Below are 26,197 nucleotides of genomic sequence, written 5' to 3'. Positions count from 1 at the left end.
CAGTAATTTAACGAGTATTTTACTACTGTGTTTAGAAGTTTGGAAATATGACATCAAACAGTTCATGCTCTTTGTTAACAGTAATGACTTCCTTTCAGTTTCCCATTTGATAGTTTCCATTTGATAAGAGAGGATTATCATCAGACTTAATTGGATCATAGGGTTAAGACTAGAAGAATGATCTTGTGTAATAGTTCTAAAAAATAAACTAAAATGTGTACTACTTTACTTTAAAGGGGTGACATAACCTAGCACAGACTACGCAGACTTTGGGGGTTTGAATTTTTTTTATTCATTTTATGACTTTGGGCAAGTATTACATCTCTGTGACTCTTATTTCCACATCTTCAAAATGGAAATAATAATAGCATCCAACTCTGAGATATCTTATATAGAGTTAATACTTCCCTGTGGTAATAATAAATAGCAAATATACTGCTTACCTTTTGTGCTTCTTTGATATCATTCATTGTGGCTTGATTTAATTTTGAATTAAATTTAAGAGAATTTTAATAAACTGCTTAAACTTTAAATTTAATATTTATTGATTACCTGCTATTTTATAAGCCTTGTGCTATACAGAAAAACATAATAAATATAAAAAACCTCTGCTCATAAAAAAAATCTCAACAACCTGGAGGACAAAGTACTGTGTGTTGGTCAAATTCAGAAGAGCTGGTCTTCAACATACTTTTTTAAAAGTGGCTGTGATAAAATCTGGTCCCACTAGGGAATTACACATAATTCGCAATGTGTATGTGCAGGTTTTAAAAACACTATTAAAAATGAGGGTTTTTTTTAAACAAAAAATGCTTTTGTGATAGAAATATTGGGAAATGGGGCCTTGATTTGTGAGAAACTTCAGCACAGGTCAACATTAATGCCAACTTTTAAAAGGGCTCTGGGGAAGGGGAGAAGGAAAGCCCCCTAGTGTGAGAGGCATTTTTAGCAGTTATCACTTAATGCTCAATAAGTTCTTTTGGGTACCTCTCACCATCTTACTTTTAATCTTTAGGAGGTACATTTTGAATATGACTAAAACATTAATTTAAAAAAATTTTAGAACACTCCGGGCTTTCTATCAGCATCAAGTTTTTATGTGGTTATCTTTTGTTTCATTTTCGGTAAAATCGGAACCAACTACTCTGGCTTTTAACAGGAATTAAGATGAAATTTTAGGCTGGTTTCGACATTTTCTTAAACACCGGGGAATGATGTATCTTGGCTTTATCAAATTCCTTGTTGATATTTTAAAAGTTAGTGCAGATTTGCCATCTATTTCTTATTAATGGAAAATGCATTCAGTTACATGACTGGTCAGTCCTCTGTGATTCCATCCTTGAAGTTAAGCAGCTCTGTCCCTTCATATCTATATGACCTTATTATTTATAGAACACCTAGAATTTTACTTTGTGCCAACATTGCACAGAAAGGTGAGTGCACAAAAAGTCAGAAAGTCTGCAAATACCTGCCAAATTAGTTCTTGACACCATCTAATTCATTTGCAGTGTTGGTGGAGCACTTTTGGAAGCAACTGGTGAAGTTGCAGTTGAAAGAAAGGCAGGCAATCCAGCCACAAGAGGGAGTAAGAGAATAATTTCCAAATTAATGGGCCTCTATTACAAGAAAAATAGCTGCTTTCTTTTTAGAATTTTGAGACTTTAAGAATGATAAAAGTCTGAGGGGCTCTACAGAATAAAGTGAAAGTTCAGGGAAAACTCTCTGTGTACCAGGAAATTGTGCAAGACTAGAATTTTGAACTTCTACACTGTGCTGTAGAATTTGAATTAAATTTTATATTGAGGATATTATTTTAAATGATATTTTGTGGGGCTTTTGAGTGTCTAAATTGAATAATAAAATAAACTTGGAGGTGGATTTTATAGAATTGCTGGATTTGAGGCTTGAAGAAGCATCTCCCCTAGCTTTTGCATTTTCACAGGTCAAGAAGCTGCAGCAAAATAAGACTTTGTCCCGTTGCTTGACCTGTATTCATGTTTTGTTAATCTAGGAGAGATCCTATTGTATTTAATTTGCAAGGAGTGCCCAATTTTTGTTGCATTGGAATTTCATGTATTTTAATTGTTTAATGAGTTGGACATTAGAAAAGTTAGAAGTGTTTTTTGGTGAAGGTTAAATCCCATCTTGCAACTGGAAAAATTACCATTTTGTTTAATTTCATTAGAAGTGATGGCTTTAGTTTAAGACTATGTTTTAGTATTCTGTACTTAAATGAAAATAACAAGAATCACACTCGAGGGCCTTGTGCCTCAAGTTCTTGGCACCTTTTTCCATTTCAGCCATTGGCATTTTTTTGTGCCTGATTGGTATGAAAGCGTAATATGTATATCCTGACCTTTTTTTCCTTTGTTGTGTTCATGGAAGAGGGTCATGATAGTACAGTCTAAAACAGAGGAATGGGTTGTGGAGGCTTGGTCTTTCCAATGCACACATTTGGTGAAGTCAAGTCAAAGGTTTGCCTAGCTATATTTTCAAATTAAAATCCGTAAGTGTCTCATTAGAGGTTGATTCTTTTGCTTTGATATTCTGGAACTGTTTACTATTTGCTTAGTGACTTTTCAATGTATATTATTTAACAGTATGACCAGTTGTTGAAATACTCTCTAAGACAAAATGGCAACTTCCTCTCCACCCCTCATATTTTTATTTACAAGTGCATCACTTATTTTTGTGACGTTTTTCTCCTAAGTACAAGTGTTACCAGCCCAATAAGGAAATTTGAAAAAAACAGATGTGCACAAAAAGGGTATAAGGGTGGAGAGCAAAACTCACTGATAATGCCTTCTTCCAGAAATAATTACTATTAAGAAGGTTTTTCTTTAAAACTTACTTTTATGTAATAATTGTAATATTAAGTAAGCAAAAGGGAAAATAGCCTCTTCTACATATGGTAATTAAACTGCCTTTCTAACCACTTATTTTTTAACTTTTTATTTTGAAATAAGTTCAAATTTTCCCATATATCCTTTACCTGATTCCCCAAATATTAGGATGTGTAACTACAGTGTAATGATCAAAATCAATAAATTAATGGATGAAATAAACTATTATATAACCTGTAGCACTTACAAATTATATCACTATAATTGCCTAATTCTGGTCCAGAATTCAATCCAGGATCACAGCTTGCATATCATTGTCATGTCTCCTTACTCCTCTTTAATCTGAATCAGTTTTTCTGTCCTTGCCTTTTATGCTCTTGCCACTTTTTTCAAGAGTGCTAGCCAGTTGTTGTGTAGAATATCCCTCAATTTGGTTTTGTCTGGTGATCCCTCCTGTGAATTTAGATTGTGCATTTTGGGGAAATTTTTCTGGAAATGATACTATGCCCTCCTTGGTGCATCATATTAAGGGACACATGCTGTTGTTCTGTTTACCGAACCATTATCTTTAGATAGGACCTTATATTTTCTAATTTAAACAGCAGTGAGGACTTCTTTCAGAAAACACCTGTGGTATAAAAGTATCATTTAAAAATTTTTTTAAGATAGATCCCTCATAAGTATGATGACTTTATCAAAGATCAGAACTAAATATAGTTTGCCAAAGTCCTTTCTAAATGGGTTATGTCATTTTATAATGAATGGATTACTTTTTTGAAAAGGGGAAGATATGCCAGCTCTATAACTTGTAATTTTCCTTGGAAATATATTTTCATTAATTGGCTTCATGTATTCTAATTGACAAGCCAAATCACAGCCCCTAGCCTGTGATTAAATCACAGTGATTTAATTTGAGTGCATAGTGGCAGGTGGTCATTCCTTAGGGCTGAAATAAATATATAAACACTTCACAGTGGGTTCTTGTTAATTTTTTAAAGTTTAGTCTTAGGACCCTCAGTCTATACATTGATTCCCATTTAAGAAAGAAGGGAAAGGAAAAGCGACTTCAGATTTAAAGAAAATCTGAAGAATAGTGGTGGGGTGGGAAGTGTTCATTGTGTTAGAGAAGCTCTCCTAGGATGAAATTTGGAAGGAAGGTTTTGAAATGAATGCTACTGTAAAACACAAGATTGAATGAGGAGGTGAGTCATAATTTTGTGTTTGAAACTCCCAAACAAATTTACTCTGCCTTGCTGCTTCAGACTGTCCTCGCACCCTATCTCTGGTGAATTGTTGTTGTCTGTCTCCCTTAGTTGCCCTTCTGGAGTCATTACATAGTACCTGGAGCTTATCCAGAGGTCCTGAAAGCATATTAGGATGTACCTAGCCTGCCCTTTGGCTACTGTTTCTGAATATATGTGCTTAATATTAGTATAGCACCCAAACATCTGTCATTTTTGAGCAATTTCTAGGTCTTTAAAAGAAGCAGAACCTTGTTTTTCCTCTTTGAACAAAATACTCGTTATCTAACCTATAATATCAACCTCAATTTTTATTATATTTTAACCACTTAGAAGTTTGGTTAAGATGGTGAACTCTTGATAGTCGTCACGATGCTAGGCTTTCCTCCTTTAAGATTAAGTTTCCTCTGTTATGTTTAAACGAAGCTGGGGATTTGATATTTGAGTGCCTGATATGTGCAAAACATTTGTCTTTAAGGAGCCTATAAGTAGGTTACGAATACATATGTGGAAAGTCGAAGGTGCAAAATCATGATTTTATTTTAAATTGTACTTGCTCTGGATGACAGATGTTAATAGAGCATAGGATATACAGTTAAATAAAACTTTTGACATCATCCCACTTCCTCAGAGGTAATCCCTAATCTTTTTTGTATCCTTTTGGGAACTTGCAGTGCCCATGCCAACAATTCTGTCCTTGAAGAAATACACAAGTAGGATCATATGCAAACTATTCTGTAAGTTGAACCCACACACACAACACTTTGATGTATATCTTATGCTTCGTTCCATATTGGCACACACCTCATTCTTTTTAATGTTGGTATAGTGTTTTATGAGTGTAAAAATTTATTTAGCTAGTCCATTGTTGATATTGACAGAAGTTAGAATATTTCCATTTGTTTTTCCTTCAGTTGAAAGCTCTTCACCAGACCCGGGATATACAGAAAATGTAGACTAAACTGAATATTTTTGAGAATCAGCTTGAAGGAGAACATAGTGTTCGAGCTAGGTATATTGAAAGGTGGAGATGGGTACAGATTACTTTAAATCAGTCAACAGTTCTTAAAAGTGATCCGTGGACCCCTGGGAGTTCTGTTGTGGGGATTCATGCGGTCACACCTATTTTCTGTCTCTTTTACAGATGAGAAACCTAAGGCCCAGAGAAATTTCAGAACTTTGTCAAGTTGACATAGCTAGTAAGCAGTGAACTCCGATTTGAACTTAGGTAGTAAGCAATATTTCCATAGTTTGTGCCCTTTACAAGTCTGCCGTAAAAAGAATAAGTACTAACGGAAAATGTTTACTTTGTCTTTTTGTACTTTGATATAATTTAATCCTGTGGGTTTGTTTTTTGTTTTTTTGTTTTTTTGGTTTGCTGTTATTACTTCAGTTTATTCTTTTACCAGGACCTTCAGGAGGCGCCACAAAAGCAGACTGGGAAGCCCAGAGCAGGCAATGAGGCCCCGCCGTCTTTAATCCTCTGTTTTTATTTATTTTTTTTTAATTAATTTATTTATTGGCTGTATTGGGTCTTCATTGCTGCACATGGGCTTTCTCTAGTTGCGGCAAGCGGGGGGCGCTCTTCGTTGTGGTGCACGGGCTCCTCATTGCTGTGGCTTCTCTTGTTGCAGAGCACGGGCTCCAGGCACGTGGGCTTCAGTAGTTGCGGCACATGGGCTCAATAGTTGTGGTGCGCAGGCTCAGTAGTTGTGGCACACGGGCTTAGCTGCTCCACAGCATGTGGAATCTTCCTGGACCAGGGACCGAACCCATGTCCCCTGGGTTGGCAGGCGGATTCTTAACCACTGTGTCACCTAGGAATTCCTAATCCTCTGTTTTTAAATGAAAGTTTTTTTGCTCATTACTTCACCACTCTTAATTAGATATACAAATTTTTCATTACTGAACCCAAAGTAAAGTCCTAAAATTGAGAGTATAAGCGCACTAAAGCAGATTTTTGGATGTGGAGATCACCATGTCTTACCATGTCTTATATCTGAGTGGAGTACATACTTTTTCAGAAGCTGTGATTGGTGCTTTCCTGTTTTAGACTCTCATTTAGACCTCAAAGCAGCCTTTTGAAGTAGATTTTCATTTTAATCATTTATACATATATTTTTTATTAAAAAAGAAATCATTTTTCAAAATTAAATTTCATTTAATTTTTTTATAGATGAGAAAATTAAGGGTCTGAGAGATGAACTTGCCCAGGATCTCAAAGTTAATGATTAGAGTGGGATTTAAGGTCTGCCTGATTTTAGTTTATACTGTTTCTATTATACCAAGCTGTTGCTGTAAGAAATGCTTAGATGCCCAGAGATTAGGTCCTTGCCACCAGCTCAGGCTGCAGTTTTGGTGTTTTAGGTAGTTTCTAGTCTTGATTGTTCCTACAGATTTGATGTTTGACTCTTCTCATTTCCAAGCTGTAATCATACTGAAGGACAGTAAGAGAGATATATTCCTAGAATAGAGATGGATTTTCAGTTTACAAACCTTTTATTTAGAAGTATGTGACCACAGTTAGAATTGAATGTTTATGTAAATTCCTAGTGGCAGCAGGTTGAGCCTACCTCAAGGGCAGTCAGAACTAGATACCTGTCAGTTTATGTAGGTCCTTAATTTTAATACACTGCGAAGTCAAAGCATTGATGTTATGTAGACCACTTTGGATCAAGGCATGTATTAGAAACTGTTGTTAATATATTCTACCCTGGGTAAATTGACTGGCTTGGGGGAAAAAAAGTCATTACTTGACCCCCATAAGTGTTTTTACAACCGAAGAGGTTAATTGTACATGATGCTGTAGAGAAAAAAAAAAATCTTTTAACTCTAAAATCTTGAGCTCTAAAGAATTTATCCATTGATTAGGTTAAGGTTTAGCACCCTCTCCAGAATTGTATCATGTATTTAGCTCTGGATTATGAACCATTTACAGAGACATTTCAGATGTGGGCTTCATGCTTCCAACCCCATTTAACGTTATTGGGATAACTACTGTATATAAAGTCAGAATATGCATTAACTCTCATTCAGATTAATTTTAGGTATTTTTTAAATGGCCATGATTTTCTTTAAAAGACAGTAGCTGTTATCAAAAACAGATTTTTTTAACTACTTGAGGAACTACTGTGAATCTAAATCAAATTCTATTTCAGCAAGATTCATATTGATACTATATATAGTACAACCACTCTTCAGACAAGAAACTACTCCCTCCCTGTTGTTTGATAACATTTTAACATTCATATTTAGCATATAATGCTGGTGTGAAATTAAAAAAAAATCATATAGGTAGTGATTATAAAAAGATTCAGCTTTTAAATTTTTTCTACAAAAAATTCATAATGGCCCATTTTTCATTTTCACTACTTTTCAATTTCATAATCAATACCAGTAGCTAGGAAAAATGGTTCCTTCAGTTGTGTATCAGAAACTGTTCACTAAAACTGAGGCTCCCCTCTTCGTCTGCACACAGCTGGACCAAATTTCCCAGTCTCCCTCTTAAATGCAGACAAGTGTCTGTTTTTACCAATGGAATGTACATGTGGGCAGTGGGTACTAACTCCAGGCTATGTGCTCTTTCATGTTATTTTATTCTCTGGCTGGCTAAAATGGAGATCAGCTCAATATTAACGTTGTAGTTTCAGTGAAGTGCTTGAGTGTAAGATGTTATTAAAGTTTGTATTTGACCTGAAAATCCTTTTCTTTTATAAGTTACTTTTAGATTAGAAAGTCAGTGTACTGTGTTATATGGAAAACTTTACAAGTGGAAGGTTCATGAGTAGTCAGCCTAACCTCTAACCTTCATTTTATAAGTAGAAATTGTGACACCTTGTTTGCTTCTTTCCTTATATTAATGCTATGTCTCCTTTTAAATTCAGAGTCTTGCTATGTCCCAGAGTTGTCATCACCTTCACTGTACTTCTGCACATGAATGAAGTATAGGAAGTTGTATACTTGGCTCAGGATATTCTCTGAAGTTCTTGTATGTTTTGAAAATTGCTATTCTTTCCTTCTTCATTTTCTGTTCTCCAGTTTTTCATGTCACTGCTGCTTTCTGGTAAGCACTGCTTCCTTTTTTTCCCCTCTGTTTTTATTTCCTTCATGGTCTTCTCCTTATATTGCCTTTCTCCTCTGGTGTTTAAATCTGGAAAATTGAACTTTTATCTTTCTTTGGTCAGTTTGATAAATTTACATACTTAATCACCTCTGTAGTGATTATATCTTCCATATGTTAGAGTTGAATGAGACCACATCCTATTTGTGAGTCTCCTCTAAAAAAATAGTGGTTTTCTCATTTCTCTTTAAAATCTCTGTAAGAAGAGTAGAACTTGCTATCTGACAAGGTGGCCTATTCCAAATTTGTTTCATAAGTTTTCTCATACTGAGCACAAATCTGCCTCTGCCTGAATTTGACTAGTCTTGTCTTCTGGAGCTATTCATGTCATATTCTTTCAGTTTTCATGATTGTTTCCAGTTTTCATCAACACTCTTGCTTTTCTGGATACTCTCCAGTTTCTCAAAGTCTGTCTTGATGCTTTTGGATGGGTGGGGTGCCACGTGGCATGCGGGATCTTAGTTCCAGGGATCCAACTCTCCCCTGCACTGGAAGCATGGAGTTTTAACCACTGGAACTCCAGGAAAGTCCCTCTTTTTAAAGGAACAGTATACTCTAGATTTGCTTTCCTCAGCACAGTGTAGAACTGAATCATCATCCTTAATTTTGGTTTCAATTAATATTTTGGAATCATATTCTCCTTCTTAGTAGGCATATCTTGCTGAGCCAGAGAAAACAGAATAACGTAGAACAGGTCAGATTTCCTAGTTGGAGTTGTACCTTCTCAACTTAACTGTGGTTTTGAGCACATTACATTGCTGGGCCCTGTTCGTCGTCTTCTATGAGGTGGGGATAATTGTAGTTTGTACCTCATAGGTTAAGGTTATGAAAGGATCAGATTGATCCACATGAAGTGCTTAATTTTGTCAAAAATGTCATGTTTATTATTGAAATGACATTTTTATTATGTTTCTCAGTTGTCTATTGGCTGTATAACAAACCGATCAAACTAAAACAGTGATTTATTTTTTGTCACTCTGTGGCTTGTCTGGATTCTTTAGGACAGTTTTTCACATGGCGTTGGCTTTGGTCACTCATTGCTGTCTTCAGCTGGAGCTGAAATATCCAAATGGCTTCACTAAACATGACCCATAACTGGGGCTGACTTGACCCGTCTCTCCAGCAGGATAGTTTGTTTTGTTTTTAATTCTGGCTTGGGGCTTCAAGAGGACAAAAGGGGAAGAAGCTGCTAGTCTTCTTAAGGGTTAGGGCTAGAACTGGAAACAGGAGCCATTTTCACCGTATTGCGTTGGTGAAAGCAAGACAACAAAGTTAGCCGGAACTCTGGGAGAAAGGAAATGAATTCCACCTCTTGACAGGATGAGTGGCATACATGAACAGAGATGGTAGGGGAATTGGTGGAGGCCATCTTTGGAGAGTCTACTACAATTTGGTTCTTTCATAGATAGCTTTTTGAACCAAATTTAAATTTAGTCTTCAGTCCAGTTTTTCTTACTATTTTTTTTTAAATCTTAATGGTTCTTACCTTTATGTCATCAGAAGATTTTAAAAGTTTGTCATCCCTTTCTTAACTTCTTTTATTTTTAACAGCTTTATTGAGGTATACTTCAATAATTATATATTGTATAATTGACATACAAAGAACTGCACATATTTATTTAATGGGTACAATGCGACAAGTTTGCCTTTTTCAACTTCTTGTAGTCAGCATTTTACCAGAAACTTTTGCCACTGTTGATACTTGGTACTTTTGGTCTATCATTAGGCCAATAAGCAGCCTGACTACCATTATCTTGCCTTCTTGTTATTTGTAGGTTCTGGTTAATAGCTTTCGAGTAGTTTTTATTATTGTTATGTTTTAATCAGATGTTGTGGCTAAATTCAGTGTTCATCTTGGGGGAAGAGGTGCTTAATTGCTAATTTAAAAATTCTCAGTGTGAGTTACCCCAATGTAAAACAGCGGTTTTTAGAAATACAGAAGTTACTACTCATAAAAGATGGATTACAAATTCTCATGACATTTGTTGACACCTTGCTTAAATAAATACTACAAGTTTTCAGATGTAACTTCAAATTTTTACATTTTAAGTGATTCACCCTTAACTAACTGTGGCCTTCATCTACATATATACAGTAGGTTAGATAAAAGTCATTGAAAAATGAAGGACATGATGAGGCAGTGTTATCCTTAGTTTCTGTTGTCTTCCCTGCTAGACATTTTATCCTCAGACCTAGAGGCTGTCTTGCTCGCGATTCTCAGTGCCTAGCACAGTACCATTGAAGTATTGGAGAATAAATGAATGTAAAAAATATGTTGGAGCAGTCAAATATGAAGTGGAAATGCCTAGGTAGAGAATTGATTTCATGGTTAGGCTTTTACTTGTTGTCACTTCTTTCATTTGAAAATATTCTTCGTATAATCTTTTTATGTATTTATTGGCTGTGTTGGGTCCTCGCTGCTGCAAACGGGCTCTCTCTAATTGTGAGCAGGGGCTACTCTTCTTGGCAGTGTGTGGGCTCTTCATTGCTGCGGCTTCTCTTGTTGCGGAGCACAGGCTCTAGGCGTGTGGACTTCAGTAGTTGCAGCACGTGGATTCAATAGTTGTGGCTCACGGGCTCTAAAGCACAGGCTCAGTAGTTGTGGTGCACAGGCTTAGTTGCTCCGCAGCATGGGGGATCTTCTTGGAGCAGGGATCGAACCTGTGTCCCCTGCACTGGCAGGCGGATTCTCAACCACTGCGCCACCTAGGAAGCCCCTGTATAATCTTAAATATACATAAATGAGTCAGAGAGCAGTTCACAATTGAATTGTATATGGAATCTTTAGATTTATATATATTTTTCCTGCTATTTAATTTGAAGTTATTTGTGAATTCTGGTTAATCACAATACACTTTTTCTTTAGTTAGACTTCATAGCTTAACCTTTAGCCTAGCCAATCAGAAGTGGAATTTATCCTTCCAAGTGTGGAGTGCCACAGGTTAAACCTAGACTGACTCCAAAGCAATTATGCTATACTGTCTCCCATAGTTGAATGAATAATGCATTTTGTATTAAGATATAAAACTTGGAAAGGCCTCGTCATTTGTTTAAGTTTAAAAAAAGAAAAACACACACACTTATATGAAATGCAGCTGTGTTTTGCTGTTCAGGCAGATCCCCAAAGAGCAGCCATAGTGTTCACAGAGTGTTCATGCATCAAAGACGATGATGGTGTTTAAAGGACAAAACGGCGGGAATTTTAAATGTTGCCGAGTCTTAGGTTGTAGGCATTCCTTCTTCGGAGGAAGCAGTGGTCTTCCTGGCCAAGAGGATTCCTTTATTGCAGTTTGAGTGAGATTTCATGCTAGAAGCTGCCTCAAAATTTAAATGAATGAATGAGTGAATGAATGACAAAAGACTTTTGCAGCTGAGAGATCGTTGGGTGTGGTGTAATACGAATTTGTTATCCTAACCAAAGTGCTTTTCTGATTTCAGGCCAGTGGTTTCAAATATCAGTTAATAATCACAGGAAACATTTCAGGTTGAATTCTCTCACCTCCAACCCTTTCCTGTAATGCATTGCAACCTGGTCCTACTGCCAGCTTGGAACTGCCCACTTCATCTGGGTATCTGTTGTCTTAAGTTGTAGAAAGTGGGAAGAAGCTGGGTTAAAGCTTACTTACCAACTCGCCATTTGGAACATAATAATGGGGTAAACATTACAAAGTTAGAGTTATTATTTAAAAGCATTTTTCAGACTGTTTGGCATGTAAGTGGGTGCTATATACACTAAACCACTGTCTGACTACCAGAAGCGTAGAAACCAAGAATTAGATACCCCTTTTCCTTGTAAAAATTAAGACTTGTTTGGGGCTAAGCCCAGTTGAAAATTGACTTTCATCTTAATTCCTAGAGTGTATTTAGTAGAAAGAAGTGGAGTATTTAAAAAAAGAATTGCCTAGTTCTATAACTGGAATATTATCCTTCTCCCCCTTAAAAACAGTCACTAGTGTATTGTGCCTTAGCTCCCTAATACAGTAGAATCATGTTTTTCTTTAAATCAGTTGTAGAATGTAATTATTAGCATGTTAGGATTTACTTAATTTAGATTGTTATAGTTTGGGACGGAAGTATATGGGATGGATGAAGTTTTACTAGTTGGGGGTGATCGGTAAACATGTATCTTATTAGCCGAAAATGACTTTAATGAAACTAAAGATTTACTGTTCAGATCTTTAATTCTCATACTCCTACCAGTGTCTTGATTAGTTAGGAAAAATAAAACTTTTACTTTGAACAGGCTTTTACTATTGTGAGGTATTACTTTAATTTTAATCTCATAAATGAAGTTTTGTTCTTTTCATTCTGCTTCCTCTGTCATGGACTCTAGTAGTGTCTATCATATTAACAGTTTCTGCTTAAATCATATATTCCTCCAGAGTCCCAAAAGGTTAACCTCTTATGTTCTTTCCATTCTAGTGTCATGACTACCTTGAAAATGAAAAGTTTGCCGTTTTGTTAAATAATATAGTAATAAAACATAATAACACGTAATAAAATATTATATGCTTCACATTGATTGAAACATGCAGTCTTTATCATCATGTAAATTGAGAGCACTACTGGGGAGAGACCAGTATTCAAATTTCATCCTTAAAAAGCTGAACACTAATTTCAAATTTTAAATATTGCTTGTCCAAAGCATTCTGCTTTTAAACCACAAATCTGTGAGCCTGCTGCATTCAAAAGTTGTATTGTTGGCAGTGACTGGATATTAAAGTTTTATAACTTAGGTTGTAGTATGCTCTTAAGAAATACAGGTTTTTTCAGTTTTTTAAATATTTTAGTCTTATTATGGCTGTTTTTTTTCTTCTCAAGTCTCTTTTGGAAAAGTTCTTGATCCCCAATGCTTCACAAGCAGAGAGCAAAGTCTTCTATTTGAAAATGAAAGGAGACTACTACCGTTACTTGGCTGAGGTTGCTGCTGGTGATGACAAGAAAGGTATGCTGCCTCAACCTATTTGCTGGACACTTATAAAATAATATAATACGAAAGTAGTCTCTTCTGAAGTGTAGAGAATTGTTTTGTTGTTCTTTTAATTACTTAGGGCATTAAATGAAGAGCAATAATAGACTTCTCTTTCTTCCTTCCTGCCTTCCACCCCCCCTCCCTCCCTTTCTTGTCCCGAGACTAAACAGTTGACCCTTGAGGGACACAGATTTGAGCTGTGCGGGTCCATTTACACAGGAATTTTTTTCTATAAATACTGCAGTACTGCATGATCCAAGGTTGGACGTGAAAGGCCAACTATAAAATTATACTCAGATTTTCGACTGCATGAAGAGTTGGCATCCCTAAACCCCTTCTTGTTCAAGGGTCAACCACATACATGAGTGAGTCAAATATTATCTGCACTCTGGCTGTAGAATTTATTTTAAGTTTTAGAAAAGACAAATACATCATTTTTTGAGATAATCTTCTTGCTTTTCAATACACTTTGTCCATCTGTCAACAAGCTTTTGTATTCCCTCATTGAAAAATGTTTTAGGCTGAGCTGCAAGCCATGAATGCACCGCTGTCTTCACTTCATCAGAGGTGAATCCAGCTCTTTCTTGATGGCTAACCCTTGTGCGACCTTCCTTGAACTTCTCTAACCATTCATACACACTTCTTTCGCAACAAAACACTTTTTCTCCATGCTCTGCACAGTCTTCGATAAAGAGCAGCACCAAGTACACCCTCAGACGGTAAAAAACGAATCACTTGCATGCTGCTCTTTTGTGCAGATCATAAGTGGGGCATCCATTTTTGCTCACACCACACTTACAAATGAACTGATGTAACATGTTCACACCTGCACAGCAGTGACTGGGGAGACTAGTCTTGAATGGAAAACGCTGGTAAGACAGTGCTGCCAACAGAAGTTTTAATATAACCAGAGTGCGGATAATTTTTGACTCACCCTCATATCTTCTGCCTGATAATTGGTATTCTAAAATATGTGCTTGCTAACAAGTCAATTTTATATGTAGGAATGTTTCCTCACAATTTTAAGAAATAGTGGTTACAACATAACTATAGAGCAGTACAAACTAATTACTAAAAATAGTACCGAGATGGTTACAGAGTTATTTTTGTCTTGATGTTGATCAGTGGCTAAGTAGTTTTCCAGGAGAAGCTTACTTATTTATTTATTTAGGAGCCTTAGTTAAGATTGCTACAGCTTAATATTTCAGAGTTTATTATTGGATGGTAAAGATTTGGTTTGAGGGGTGAAGGTGAAGTGCAAACTTTATCGATATATTTTGGTGCGTTTTATTATCCAGGGATTGTGGATCAGTCACAGCAAGCATACCAAGAAGCATTTGAAATCAGCAAAAAGGAAATGCAACCAACACATCCTATCAGATTGGGTCTGGCCCTTAACTTCTCTGTGTTCTATTATGAGATTCTGAACTCCCCTGAGAAAGCCTGCTCTCTTGCAAAGACAGTATGTATTTTTTACCTATTATGTGGAAATTTAGTAATCATCATTATTTGAGCATTGAAATGTATTTTTTTTATCTTAGGCATTTGATGAAGCCATTGCTGAACTTGATACATTAAGTGAAGAGTCATACAAAGACAGCACGCTAATAATGCAGTTACTGAGAGACAACTTGACAGTAAGTACCTAACAGCATCATGAATGGTTAACATGATGAAGAGATTATAGGCATACCTCTTTTATTGCACTTCCCACCTAGTGCAAGTTTTACAAATTGAAGGTTTGTTGCAACCCTGGGTTGAGCACATCTTTGGGTGCTGTTTTCTCAAACGCATTTGCTCACTTCATGTCTCTGAGCCATATTTTGGTAATTTTCAGTGTTTCAAACCCTCCACCAGCCAAAAGTTCACCTGCTGAAGGCTCAGTTGATGATTAGTGTTTTTTTAGCAATAAAATATTTTTTAGTAAGGTATGAACATTGGTTTTTAAAAACATAATGCTGTTGCATATTTAATAGACTACAGTATGGTGTAAACAACTTTTATATACACTGGAAATGAAAAATTCATGTCTCACTCTATTTTGATATTTGCTTTTTTTTTTCATTTAAGTTCCTATCTGCTTTTAAAACTATGATGAAGATGAAAACCATCTTACAGAAACTGAAATATTAGACTAATCACTAAAAATGTGCCCTTTCATTAGTTACATATACCCATTGTTAAAATTCTGGTTTTTAAAATAATTTTGTAACTCATGGGTTTGGACTTTTAATTTCATAAGCCATTTTATTTTTCATTTCAATATAGGTGATTCTGTTTTTTCCATTTTAGTCACAGAAGACTTTTGCTTTTATTGTCTGACATACGCTTAAGTTCTCTTCATATTCAAATTCCATTAAAAATGGTGACCATAAAGTTGCCTCTATATTTATGTAGCTATGGTAGGGCATTAATAACTTTAGTTATAAATTTCAGATACTTCACAGAGGCCAAGTGGACATCTATTTTGCCTAGTCTCTTAGTAAAAAAAAAAATGACTTACTGTGGCAGGTCATGATTGTCCTTCTTGGGTAGACTCCAGACTAAAGCGAACGAACAAACAAAACCGCAGTGCCAGTATCACACTGAAAGAATATAAAGCTAATTCCTTAACAATATTAAATTTCTAGCATTGTTACCAGTTGTCTTTTTTGGTTTGTTTGTTTCCAACAGTTTTTTATTTGCATTGGGATCCAAGTAGTCTACATAATGCCGTTGGTTGATGTGTCCCCTTGGTCCCATAGGTTTTCACATTCTTCTTCTTAACATAAATATTAAATTTGAAGTTTTTAGGCTTGGGTGAAACAAGTATCAAGTATCTGCCATGTGCCAGATAAAGAGCTAGGAATGAAGATTATAGTTTAGTGCTACCTCTAAAAATCATTGAATGCTAACACTTGTTTAAAAAAAATGTTAATATTTGAAGCAGCTGAGATAATTTTGAAATCATCTTTTTAACCTGCTGAAAACCTATAACATTAATCTAAAAATTAATCGACTCCATAGTCCTACCACTATGGGACAATTCAGTTTTTACCTCTTAGAAGATTTGGTTCTGACTGTACTGTTTTGTGTTCAGCTATTTATTTTGAAGCAGACAAAGTCACAAAGATATGTTTTTCTAAAGATGTTAGATAAGTTAAATATGTATTTTAGTTCAGATTTGATCCTGGGTCTTCAATTTCATAGTGTGAGATTCTCTTTAGAGTGGGAGTCTAAAGTCTACCAGCGGAAGGTAGGCAGCATGAGCTCTTTGAGCATGGACCAAATTTGATGATTCTGGTTTAGTTGCACTAAAATTATACATCCGTCTCTCACTGGGGCTTTTGGGGACAGTCTATATTCTGATAGCTATTGATATTTAGAATTGTAGCACTTCTATGATTTTTTGTTTTTCTTTGCCATCTGTGAATAACCAAGAATTTTCTGTATCTGACTTTATTTGAAGTCAACTCTGCTGTGTACTTAACTGTGCTTACAGAATGATTAGGGAGGAATTAAATGTATTATATTGAGGTGTTTTATGTCGTTTTTAAAAATTTATTGAAGTGTAGTTGATTTACAGTGTTGTGTTAATTTCAACAAAGCCTTCCAACAAAAACTGCTTACATTCTGGTACTTTCGTGTATATATTAAGGTGTTTTTGTTTTTGTTTTTTTTTAACTGAAATATACTAAAATTTCTCTCTCTCTCCCCTCCCTCCCCCCTTTAAACTAGTTGTGGACGTCGGATACCCAAGGAGACGAAGCTGAAGCAGGAGAAGGAGGGGAAAATTAACCGGCCTTCCAACTTTTGTCTGCCTCATTCTAAAATTTACACAGTAGACCATTTGTCATCCATGCTGTTCCACAAATAGTTTTTTGTTTACGATTTATGACAGGTTTATGTTACTTCTATTTGAATTTCTATATTTCCCATGTGGTTTTTATGTTTAATATTAGGGGAGTAGAGCCAGTTAACATTTAGGGAGTTATCTGTTTTCATCTTGAGGTGGCCAATATGGGGATGTGGAATTTTTATACAAGTTATAAATGTTTGGCATAGTACTTTTGGTACATTGTGGCTTCACAAGGGCCAGTGTTAAAACTGCTTCCATGTCTAAGCAAAGAAAACTGCCTACATATTGGTTTGTCCTGGTGGGGAATAAAAGGGATCATTGGTTCCAGTCACAGGTGTAGTTGTGGGTACTTTAAGGTTTGGAGCACTTACAAGGCTGTAGTGGAAATGGATATCCCATGGATATTACATGTTAAACCATGTGTTATCTGTGGCATACTCGGTCTCAGTGTGCATACCACTGACTACAGCTACAGAAGTGTTCCTTTAGTTGTGACCCAATTTACTCTGGATAAGGGCAGAAACGGTTCACATTCCATTATTTGTAAAGTTACCTGCTGTCTTGCTTTCATTATTTTTGCTACACTCATTTTATTTGTATTTAAATGTTTTAGGCAACCTAAGAACAAATGTACAAGTGAAGATGCAGTAAAAATGAATTGCTTGCTATTCATTACTTCATGGATATCAAGCGCAGCAGTAAAACAAAAAAACCCATGTATTTAACTTTTTTTTAGTTTTTTTGTTTTTGTTTTTTTTTTTTTTGCTTTTGTGATTTTTGTTTTTGTTTTTGTTTTTTTTTTTTTTTTTTTGATACTTGCCTAACATGCATGTGCTGTAAAAATAGTTAACAGGGAAATAACTTGAGATGATGGCTAGCTTTGTTTAATGTCTTATGAGATTTTCATGAACAATCCAAGCATAATTGTTAAGAACACGTGTATTAAGTTCATGTAAGTGGAATAAAAGTTTTATGAATGGACTTTTCAACTACTTTCTCTACAGCTTTTCATGTAAATTAAGTCTTTTTGGTTCTGAAACTTCTCTAAAGAAAATTGTACATTTTTGGAAATTTATTCCTTATTCCCTCTTGGCAGCTAATGGGCTTTTACCAAGTTTGAATACAAAGTTTTATCATAACAACAAAATAACTACTAAGATAACTACTACTGTTCCCAACCATGTCCCATTCTCCCTCCCTCCCCCTGAAAAAAAAATTTTTGTTTTTCAGAGGCAGGGGGGATTGATTGAAAAAAAAAATGTGTTCCATTTAAAATTTTGGTATATGGCATTTTCTAACTTAGGAAGCCACAATGTTCTTGGCCCATCATAACATTGGGTAGCATTAACTGTAAGTTTCGTGCTTCCAAATCGGTTTTGTTTTTAAGAATTTCTTGATACTCTTATAGCCTGCCTTCAATTTTGATCCTTTATTCTTTCTATTCGTCAGGTGCACAGGATTACCTTTTTTAAGCCTTCTGTCTTGTCACCAACCATTCCTACTTGGTGGCCATGTACTTGGGGAAAAGGCCGCATGATCTTTCTGGCTCCACTCAGTGTCTAAGGATACCCTGCTTCCTTTGCTTGCATCCCACAAACTATTTCCCTCATCCTATTCACTGCAGCAAATCTCTCTCTAGTTGATGAGATTGTGTTTATCTCTCTATAAACCCTACCTACCCCGAATGGTCTGTCATTGTCTTTGCTTTTAAAATCCTTCCTCTTCCTCTCTTTGAATAATGATGGGGCTAAGTTATACCCAAAGCTCACCCTACAAGCTATTTCCTCAGTACCTTGCAGAAAACACCAAACAAAAATACCATTTTAAAGGAGGTGTACTTTTTTTTCTTTTTAGAATGTAAGCTCCTCGAGAGCAGGGACAATGTTTTCTGTATGTTCTATTGTGCCTAGTACACTGTAAATGCTCAATAAATACTGATGATGGGAGGCAGTGAGTCTTGATAAGGGTGAGAAACTGAAATCCCAAATTCTGTTTTGTTGCTTGTTTTATTATGACCTTAGATTAAATTGGGAAATATCAGCCCTTTGGGACAGTTGTCCCAAATATTACATTCAAATAAAAGTGCAATGGAGGCCTTGGGGTCTTTTTTTTAAGAAAAGAAGATCTCTTATGCATTTGGGACAACATAATAATGCATCTTCACTCACAGATCTTTTCTTTTTCTATTGATTTCTCCTGACCCCCAGGCCAAGGACGTGAAATAATCATTTTATAGCTACAGAAAATGAAGTTAGACTGAGGAGATGGATCTTATTCAGTTAAGTTATAAATAAAATCTAAAGCTTGTCTCATTTGTCTATTAATGTGCCTCAGTCATCTACTAAACTAGTTTGATTCTGAAATAAATTGTGATAGTACTTCATTAATATTAGCTGTTAATGTTTCTACGTAGTAGTGCCCAGTAGATAAAGGAAGATTCCAACCTGAGATTTTTTTTTGCCTTTGAGATTCGAATAATAAATTTTTTTATAACATTTCTTAAATTGCCCCAAATTCAGGCTTCATGTCTGTTTTTGTCAACAGTTTCAGAAATTTGGAGATTCCAACAGTGTAATATATTTGGTGTGTGTGGTGTTGGAGTTACATGTATATACACCCACTTCAGAGTCATGCCTTGAGAGTGGGCAGCAGTGTCATCTGTTAAAAGGATGGATTTTGCTGCCAGTTTGGCCTATGGTCTTGGCTTTCCCAGTTAATAGCTCTGTTTTTCATGCCATAAAGATCAAAATTGGGGTGGGGGTGTGCGGTAAAAGAGGATTAAAAGGATGTAACGTCAAGTGGTTTAGTAACTGTGGGAGCTCATTTTTCCCTCCTGTCGTCCCTAAAAATAGTCACCAGTCCTCCAGTGCCCAGAGTGTATTTTAAAACTAGTTAAGGCCAACTTGTAATCTGAAATTTATTTGTGGTTAGGTCTCAACTTGATTGAGTAACTTGGAAACTCTATCAGTGGTGAGATGTTTAAAAATCTTTAGTTGACTGAATGCAAATCTAAGAATTTGACACTTCTCGGTGGTGGCAACATTTAAATGGCTTATGTCTCTATTAGAAGATAGCAGTCTATCCGGATGCAAGTACATCATAGTCACTGCATGAAAGCCTGCAGTATGTGAGGAACTGGTGCTGTGTGCTCAGACATACACACCTTTACCTGTAGGTAAAGGTCAAGGAATCATGAAATAAATTGTTTATTATATTTGGTCATATATAGGAAATTACAGTGGTGGAATGGAAATATTTACAGTGTTAGACTGGGCCCTTTAAAGACTGGAGACCTAAACATAAGATACTGCTGATTCTTTGTAGGGTTTTTTTTTTTTTTTTTAGAAACTTTACAATAGGCCTCTAAGGAAACTGATATTCTTGGATGATGAAATGGTATTCAAGAAACCCGTCACAGTGGTAGATCTGCTTGAAAAGTCTGAAAACTAACCTTAAAAATGTGGCTTGTGTACATCCAAGTCTGGTTATGCTACTGACGGGTTCTTTGAAGTCTATTTATATATGACTGTCAACCCCCAAGTATTTCAACACTTGAAAGTTAATTTGAATAGCAAAACTTGATGGTAGACCAACTGTTTGGAAGACATCTGCTTCTGACCTGTGTACCATAATTACTCAGTTTGTAAGAATATCCAACTATTCTGCCTTTAAAGCAAGCATGTGTGTCTTTTGGATGCAGAAACTAAGAATGTATTGAATGCATATAATTCTAGGCACAGCTATTATCAATCCTAGGTGATGCAGGGATTCAGTTGATAATGAGTGCTTTTTTCTTATAAGTCCCGTAAAATTTCTGAAAGCCCAGACTGAACTAATGTTAATTGAAGACTTGTCAGTAGTAAATTCGTTTCCAATTCAAGAACTTTTAAAACTTAACATTTCAGTAGGTGCTTACATTTTTTAATACTATCGGAGGTAGGTTAGGGCCAGCCACTGTTCTGAGTGTTTAAAGACTCTTCAGAGAAGCTTTATGTTTGAGTCAAGACTTGCAGAATGGATGGTATCCAATGGAGTATGTACAAAGGCATCAAGACAGGAGGAGAATTTAGACAACTTGCATGCAGTCACAAGTGAGGAACTCAGAGTGTAGGACGAAGAAGAAGGCTCTGCTTTCTAAATAACAGGCAAGTGGCTTTCACTTTTAGTGCTCTTGTTCAAATCAGGGGACCTTGTTTAAAGCATTTATTCCCAGCACCCAGTCTCAGGGATTCTAATTTCTTAGGTTAAATCCCAGGGGTATAAGTTTAGTTCATGAGCTGTAACTTAGTGTCCACACTGCTGAAATCTGCAGGAGGAGAAGAAACATGTAATATTTGGGAAAACAAGGATATGAAAAACCATTTTGACCCCGCCCGCAAAATAAAAGCTATCTCTAAAACTGAGAACTTCTGTCTGCAAAACAAAAGTTTGTGGATCTGCTCAACAGATCGTGTTTCCCAAACAGAGATTAATTACAGATAAAGTTTACCTGTCATAACAGGTTTTTCACATTAATGACCCTGGTTTAGTTTGGGAACAGGTACTTCAGAACTTCCAGTGTGTCAAGAGGAGAAAGGTAACAGATTTTTTATGGATTTTTTTTTTTTAATGAATGTCATTTCTGCTGTTTTTCTGAACTGCCATGCACAGAAATCAAATCCAGGGAATTCCCTGGTGACCCACTGGTTAGGACTCACTGCCAAGGATGCAGGTTCAATCCCTGGTCAGGGAACTAAGATCCCACAAGCCACAAGGTGTGGCAAAAATCAAATACGGAAAAATGAAAGATTTAAAAGCAAACTTTGGAGTGTTCATAAGATGTATGTGGGTAACTTGCTGGCTTTGAAGTTTGTAAGGAAAGATCTTTCTTAAGATGGACACACAAAACAACTAGAAAAATTATGTAAATTCAAGAATCTTAATATATGAACCTTAATATAAATTGAACTGCATGGAAATTTTTATATCTGGAAGGGGAAAGAAGGAACTGAGAAAAGACAACCTAGTGGACAAAAAGTTGGTATAAATATATAAAGAATTATAAAAATAGAAAAATGAACAAAGATTTTGAACATGCATTTTTATGGAAGAGATATCTGATCAGTAGATACACGAGAAGAGGCTTAACCAGGAAAATGCAAACCAAGAACATAAAATTACCAGGGACTTCCGTGGTGGCACAGTGGTTAAGAATCTGCCTGCCAATGTAGGGCACACGGGTTCAATCCCTTGTCTGGGAAGATCCCACATGCTGCAGAGCAACTAAGCCCATGCGCCACAACTACTGAGCCTGCGTGCTGTAACTACTGAAGCCCACAGACCTGTAGCCTGTGCTCTGCAACAAGAGAAGCCACCACAATGAGAAGACAATGCAACTCAACGAAGAATAGCCTCCACTTGCCACAACTAGAGAGAAACCCTTGCGCAGCAACAAATCCTATGCAGCCCCCCCCCCCCGCCAAAAAAAAGTAAAAAAAAAAAATGAAATCAGCATTTTACCCTATTTGATTAGCATAGTTTGGAAGTCTGGCCATGCCAGACATTAGATATGATGTGGATGGAAATCTCTCATACACTGCTGGTGGGAGCTTAAATTTGTACATCCCTTTGGAAAACAATTTGGCATTATCTTTTATGTGAAGTTGAACTTTCACATCCCTACAACTGACCAATTCTCTCTCGAGCATATCTCTGGAAATACTTGCATGTGTGCCCCAGGAAGCTGAAAAAGAGCTGCACTATTTAAATTGGAAAAAACTGGAGACAATCCAAATGTTCACTGAAAGGAAATGGATAAATATTTTCCCGATGACATAGTCTTCATTTGTGAAAATAAGTCAACTATAGTCGTCAGTAACATGAATTTTAATAACAATATTAAATGAAAAAACAGCCCCGGTAAACTATATAATACAGTACAATATCTTTACTAAAGTTTAAAACATGAGCAGAACTTTACATATACATATATATACATACATATATGTGATAAAACTCCTTTACCAAGGATGTGAATGATAAGTAGGAAATTTAGAATAGAGGTTAAGTATGGATAAGGAGCAGGGGGACAGGCTAGGACAGGAAGACAGGTAAATGTAAGTTATCAGCTTGCGAGCAGGGGGGTGGATTCACAAATACTCATTAGAAAGAGATTCAAGAACAGGGATGAAACAAGGATTATGATTAATCCAGTTCTGGGCATTAGAAGTCACAGAAACAAAAGGAACTAAATGGAAACAAAGTACAGTGGGCCAACAAATTCATCAATCAAAGGCTTGCTTGAATGGTAAAAAGATTGGCACAGTTTTAAAAACATGAAAAATAGCAAGTTTGATGAAACTGAGCGTGTGAAATTGTCAATAGAGACTTAAAATTGCCACCCCATACATCACACCCCAAAACTGTCCTACCATCCTATCCATTTAATTCTGCAGGAGCAGAAAGCAAGAACCAAAGATTTGGTCAGAAGAATGACTGAGCTGGGAAGGCTGTATTAGGAAATACTAACACAAGTGAAAAGTGAAGGGTCTCTAAAATGAAATAGGAAAGTCTTCAAGAGCTTTTGGTAGCACATTCTGAGTCTATCCTTGTGGGGCCTGAAGAATTTTGTCATACCAGTCAAGCCACTTTCAGCAAAGTCAGCCTGTTTAAAGTTCCTCACTTTGTAACCTTTAGAGGAAACGCACTGCCTTCAGTCCTAAATCACTGAGGCATCTCCTATCTCACCCTATGTATAGCCAAGTCTTAAATTTTTCAATATTTTTTCCTCATCTTCTCTTGGATTCTTTAATTGGTTTTTGTCGGGAAAGTCTACTGCTTGATGAGTTTAAAGTACAAAATCTACTTTTTTATGATCTGTAAACAGTATTAGGTCAAATAGAAATATTGTTATTGGTCCTTTATTTTCTTTTCTTTCCCAGGATTTGCAAGAGAGGTGTCCAGGGAGTCATTTTTGGAGACTTTAGTCCATACTTGGAGGGTCTTATGAAGGATCAAAGTTGAAGAGCTGGAAAAATTGGAAATGAGACAATTTCTTTGGAGAAAGCTTTAGAGTGCTGGGCCTGTGCCTCCACCATCACCTGCCTGCTCAGTGGGGGACAGGAGGGGACACTTCACAAACTAGTCTGGAATCTAATGAATGACGCACAGTGAAGCTAGGCTCACTGGAAATTCTCAAGTTGAGATAGTGTCTAGCTGGCAATGCTGATGGCAGAGTGGGGAGAAGTAACTGCATTAGAAATGGTCTGCTCTCTCAGGGTTTGGGGAGGCAAAGGATGTGAACATGTTTCCAGGAGGCCAGGATCAAGACCAGGAACTTGGTCTAAAAGGGCCGCCTGGATAGGATCCCTGTAGCATAGTCTGAGGGGCAGAGCAGTGGCGGCCGATGGTAAGAGTGCTCAAGGTCTCATCTGTGACTCATCTCCAAAGGATTGGCGAGTGGCTAAGAAAGTGGGCTGTAACATCTGTCATGGTCAGAGGAGAGCAATGCCCAGTTTTCTTCAGGTCCCATCCTATGGGGCCTTTTCTGCCCCCACCTGATGCAACCCCGGTGGGGCCAGGGCAGCCAGCCGCTGAGGGAGGAGCGGGTCAGGTAAGGACATGGAAAATGAAGCTACCCACAGGTCCCTCCAGCAGTGGACCACAAAGGAAAGCAGCTTTCACAGGACGTGCAATTAGATCTTCATTCCTGCCTATAGAACCATCCCAGCTCTGTGAAATGACAAGCAGGAGTCTGCACACCAAACGCTTGAGCGAAAGAACCATCTGAAAGAAACTATAGAATGTGTTTGATGTGATTAAGAAGGGGAAAGAAAGAAGAGAAACCAAAATGAAAAAAATAAGACACTGAAAAAAATGAATTGAACAGGTAATTGAATAATCTGGCAGGTAATCTAATTTACAACTAAAACCCAGCTCTATAAACTAAGAAAACATGTTCCTATTTCCTACTTGATTTTTGTTTTATTTTTTTTTCTTTCTTTTTTTCTTTCAAGGAACTTTAAAGCAAAACACTAACAATGAGGAATTTTACTTTACCCAGGAAATAAAATCTTTTCTGCCTAATGACACAAAACAGCAACCAGTCTTTCCTGAGTTTTATTGTTTTTCATGAAGAAAAGTCTTAAGAAAAAACATTTATATATTAAGATTTTAATATACCCTGTGTATCATTTTAAAAACCTTGATTGTATCATTTAGCAAAACTTGAGGGTGGCCTCTCATCAAAGAGATAGACTCAACATTGTGGAACTTTAAGTGATTTGGAGTTAAAGGTCTTTTTTGGTGCATATTCCTTTTTTTTAAATTTTTGGCTGCATTGGGTCTTCGTTGTTGCGTGCAGGTTTTCTCTAGTTGTGGTGAGTGGGGGCTACTCTTCGTTGTGGTGCGCGGGCTTCTCAGTGTAGTGGCTTTTCTTGTTGGTGAGCACGGGCTCTAGGCACACGGATCTTAGAGCACTCAGGCTTCAGTTGTTGTGGCACACGGGCTCAGTAGTTGCAGCTCGAGGGCTCCAGAGCGCAGGCTCAGTATTTGTGGCACAGGGGCTTAGTTGCTCCACGGCATGTGGGATCCTCTTGGACCAGGGATTGAACCCGTATCTCCTGCATTGGCAGGCGGATTCGTAACCACTGAGCCACCAAGGAAGTCCTAGTTGCATATTCTTAACTAGAGTAGCAAATGTGAAAGTCTTTTTTTTTTATTTAGACTCACAGAAAATTTGCAAAAATAGTACAAAGAATTTTTATGTACCTTTCACCCAGATTTTCCAAATGTCAATATATTACCACATTTTCCTCCCTAAATATTTTTTCTGAATCATTTAAGAGTAAATTTGAGAGATATGACGCTGTTCTACCTCTATAGGCTTGAGTGTTTATTTCTTTAGTGTCATGAATTCCCTGGTGGTGCAATGGTTAAGATGCAGCGCTTCCACTGCCGGTTCCCTTGTCCCGGAACTTAAGATCCCACAAGACGCGCAGTGTGGCAAAAAAAAAAAAAATTCTCATATGAAACTGTATAATCATCAAAACCAGAAAATTTACACTGATTCGATACTAATATCTAATCTACAGACCTAATTCAAATCTGCCAATTATCCTACTAATGACCTTTATGGAAGAAGAAGGAAACTTTTTTTCTGGATGTAAGATCCAATACATACATGCAGTCTTCAGTTGTATGCAT

General features: G+C 36.6%; 1 protein-coding gene across 5 annotated transcripts in view; it reads left to right on the top strand.

The window, feature by feature from the left end:
* YWHAZ (tyrosine 3-monooxygenase/tryptophan 5-monooxygenase activation protein zeta) overlaps positions 1-19,401 on the top strand; it is a 32,640-nt gene extending 13,239 nt beyond the window's left edge. For all 5 annotated transcript variants that reach the window (XM_057734188.1, XM_057734187.1, XM_057734186.1 and 2 more), the window contains 4 exons: positions 13,026-13,149; positions 14,475-14,638; positions 14,718-14,813; positions 16,894-19,401. In XM_057734188.1, coding sequence (XP_057590171.1) covers positions 13,026-13,149; positions 14,475-14,638; positions 14,718-14,813; positions 16,894-16,953 — 444 coding nt within the window. In that variant the 3' untranslated portion in view covers positions 16,954-19,401. The remainder of the gene's footprint in view (positions 1-13,025; positions 13,150-14,474; positions 14,639-14,717; positions 14,814-16,893) is intronic.
* Positions 19,402-26,197: the final 6,796 nt, after the last annotated feature.

This window comes from Hippopotamus amphibius, chromosome 5, assembly GCF_030028045.1.
Source record: "Hippopotamus amphibius kiboko isolate mHipAmp2 chromosome 5, mHipAmp2.hap2, whole genome shotgun sequence".
NCBI lineage: Eukaryota > Metazoa > Chordata > Mammalia > Artiodactyla > Hippopotamidae > Hippopotamus > Hippopotamus amphibius.
This window is presented reverse-complemented; position numbering and strand designations above follow the sequence as displayed.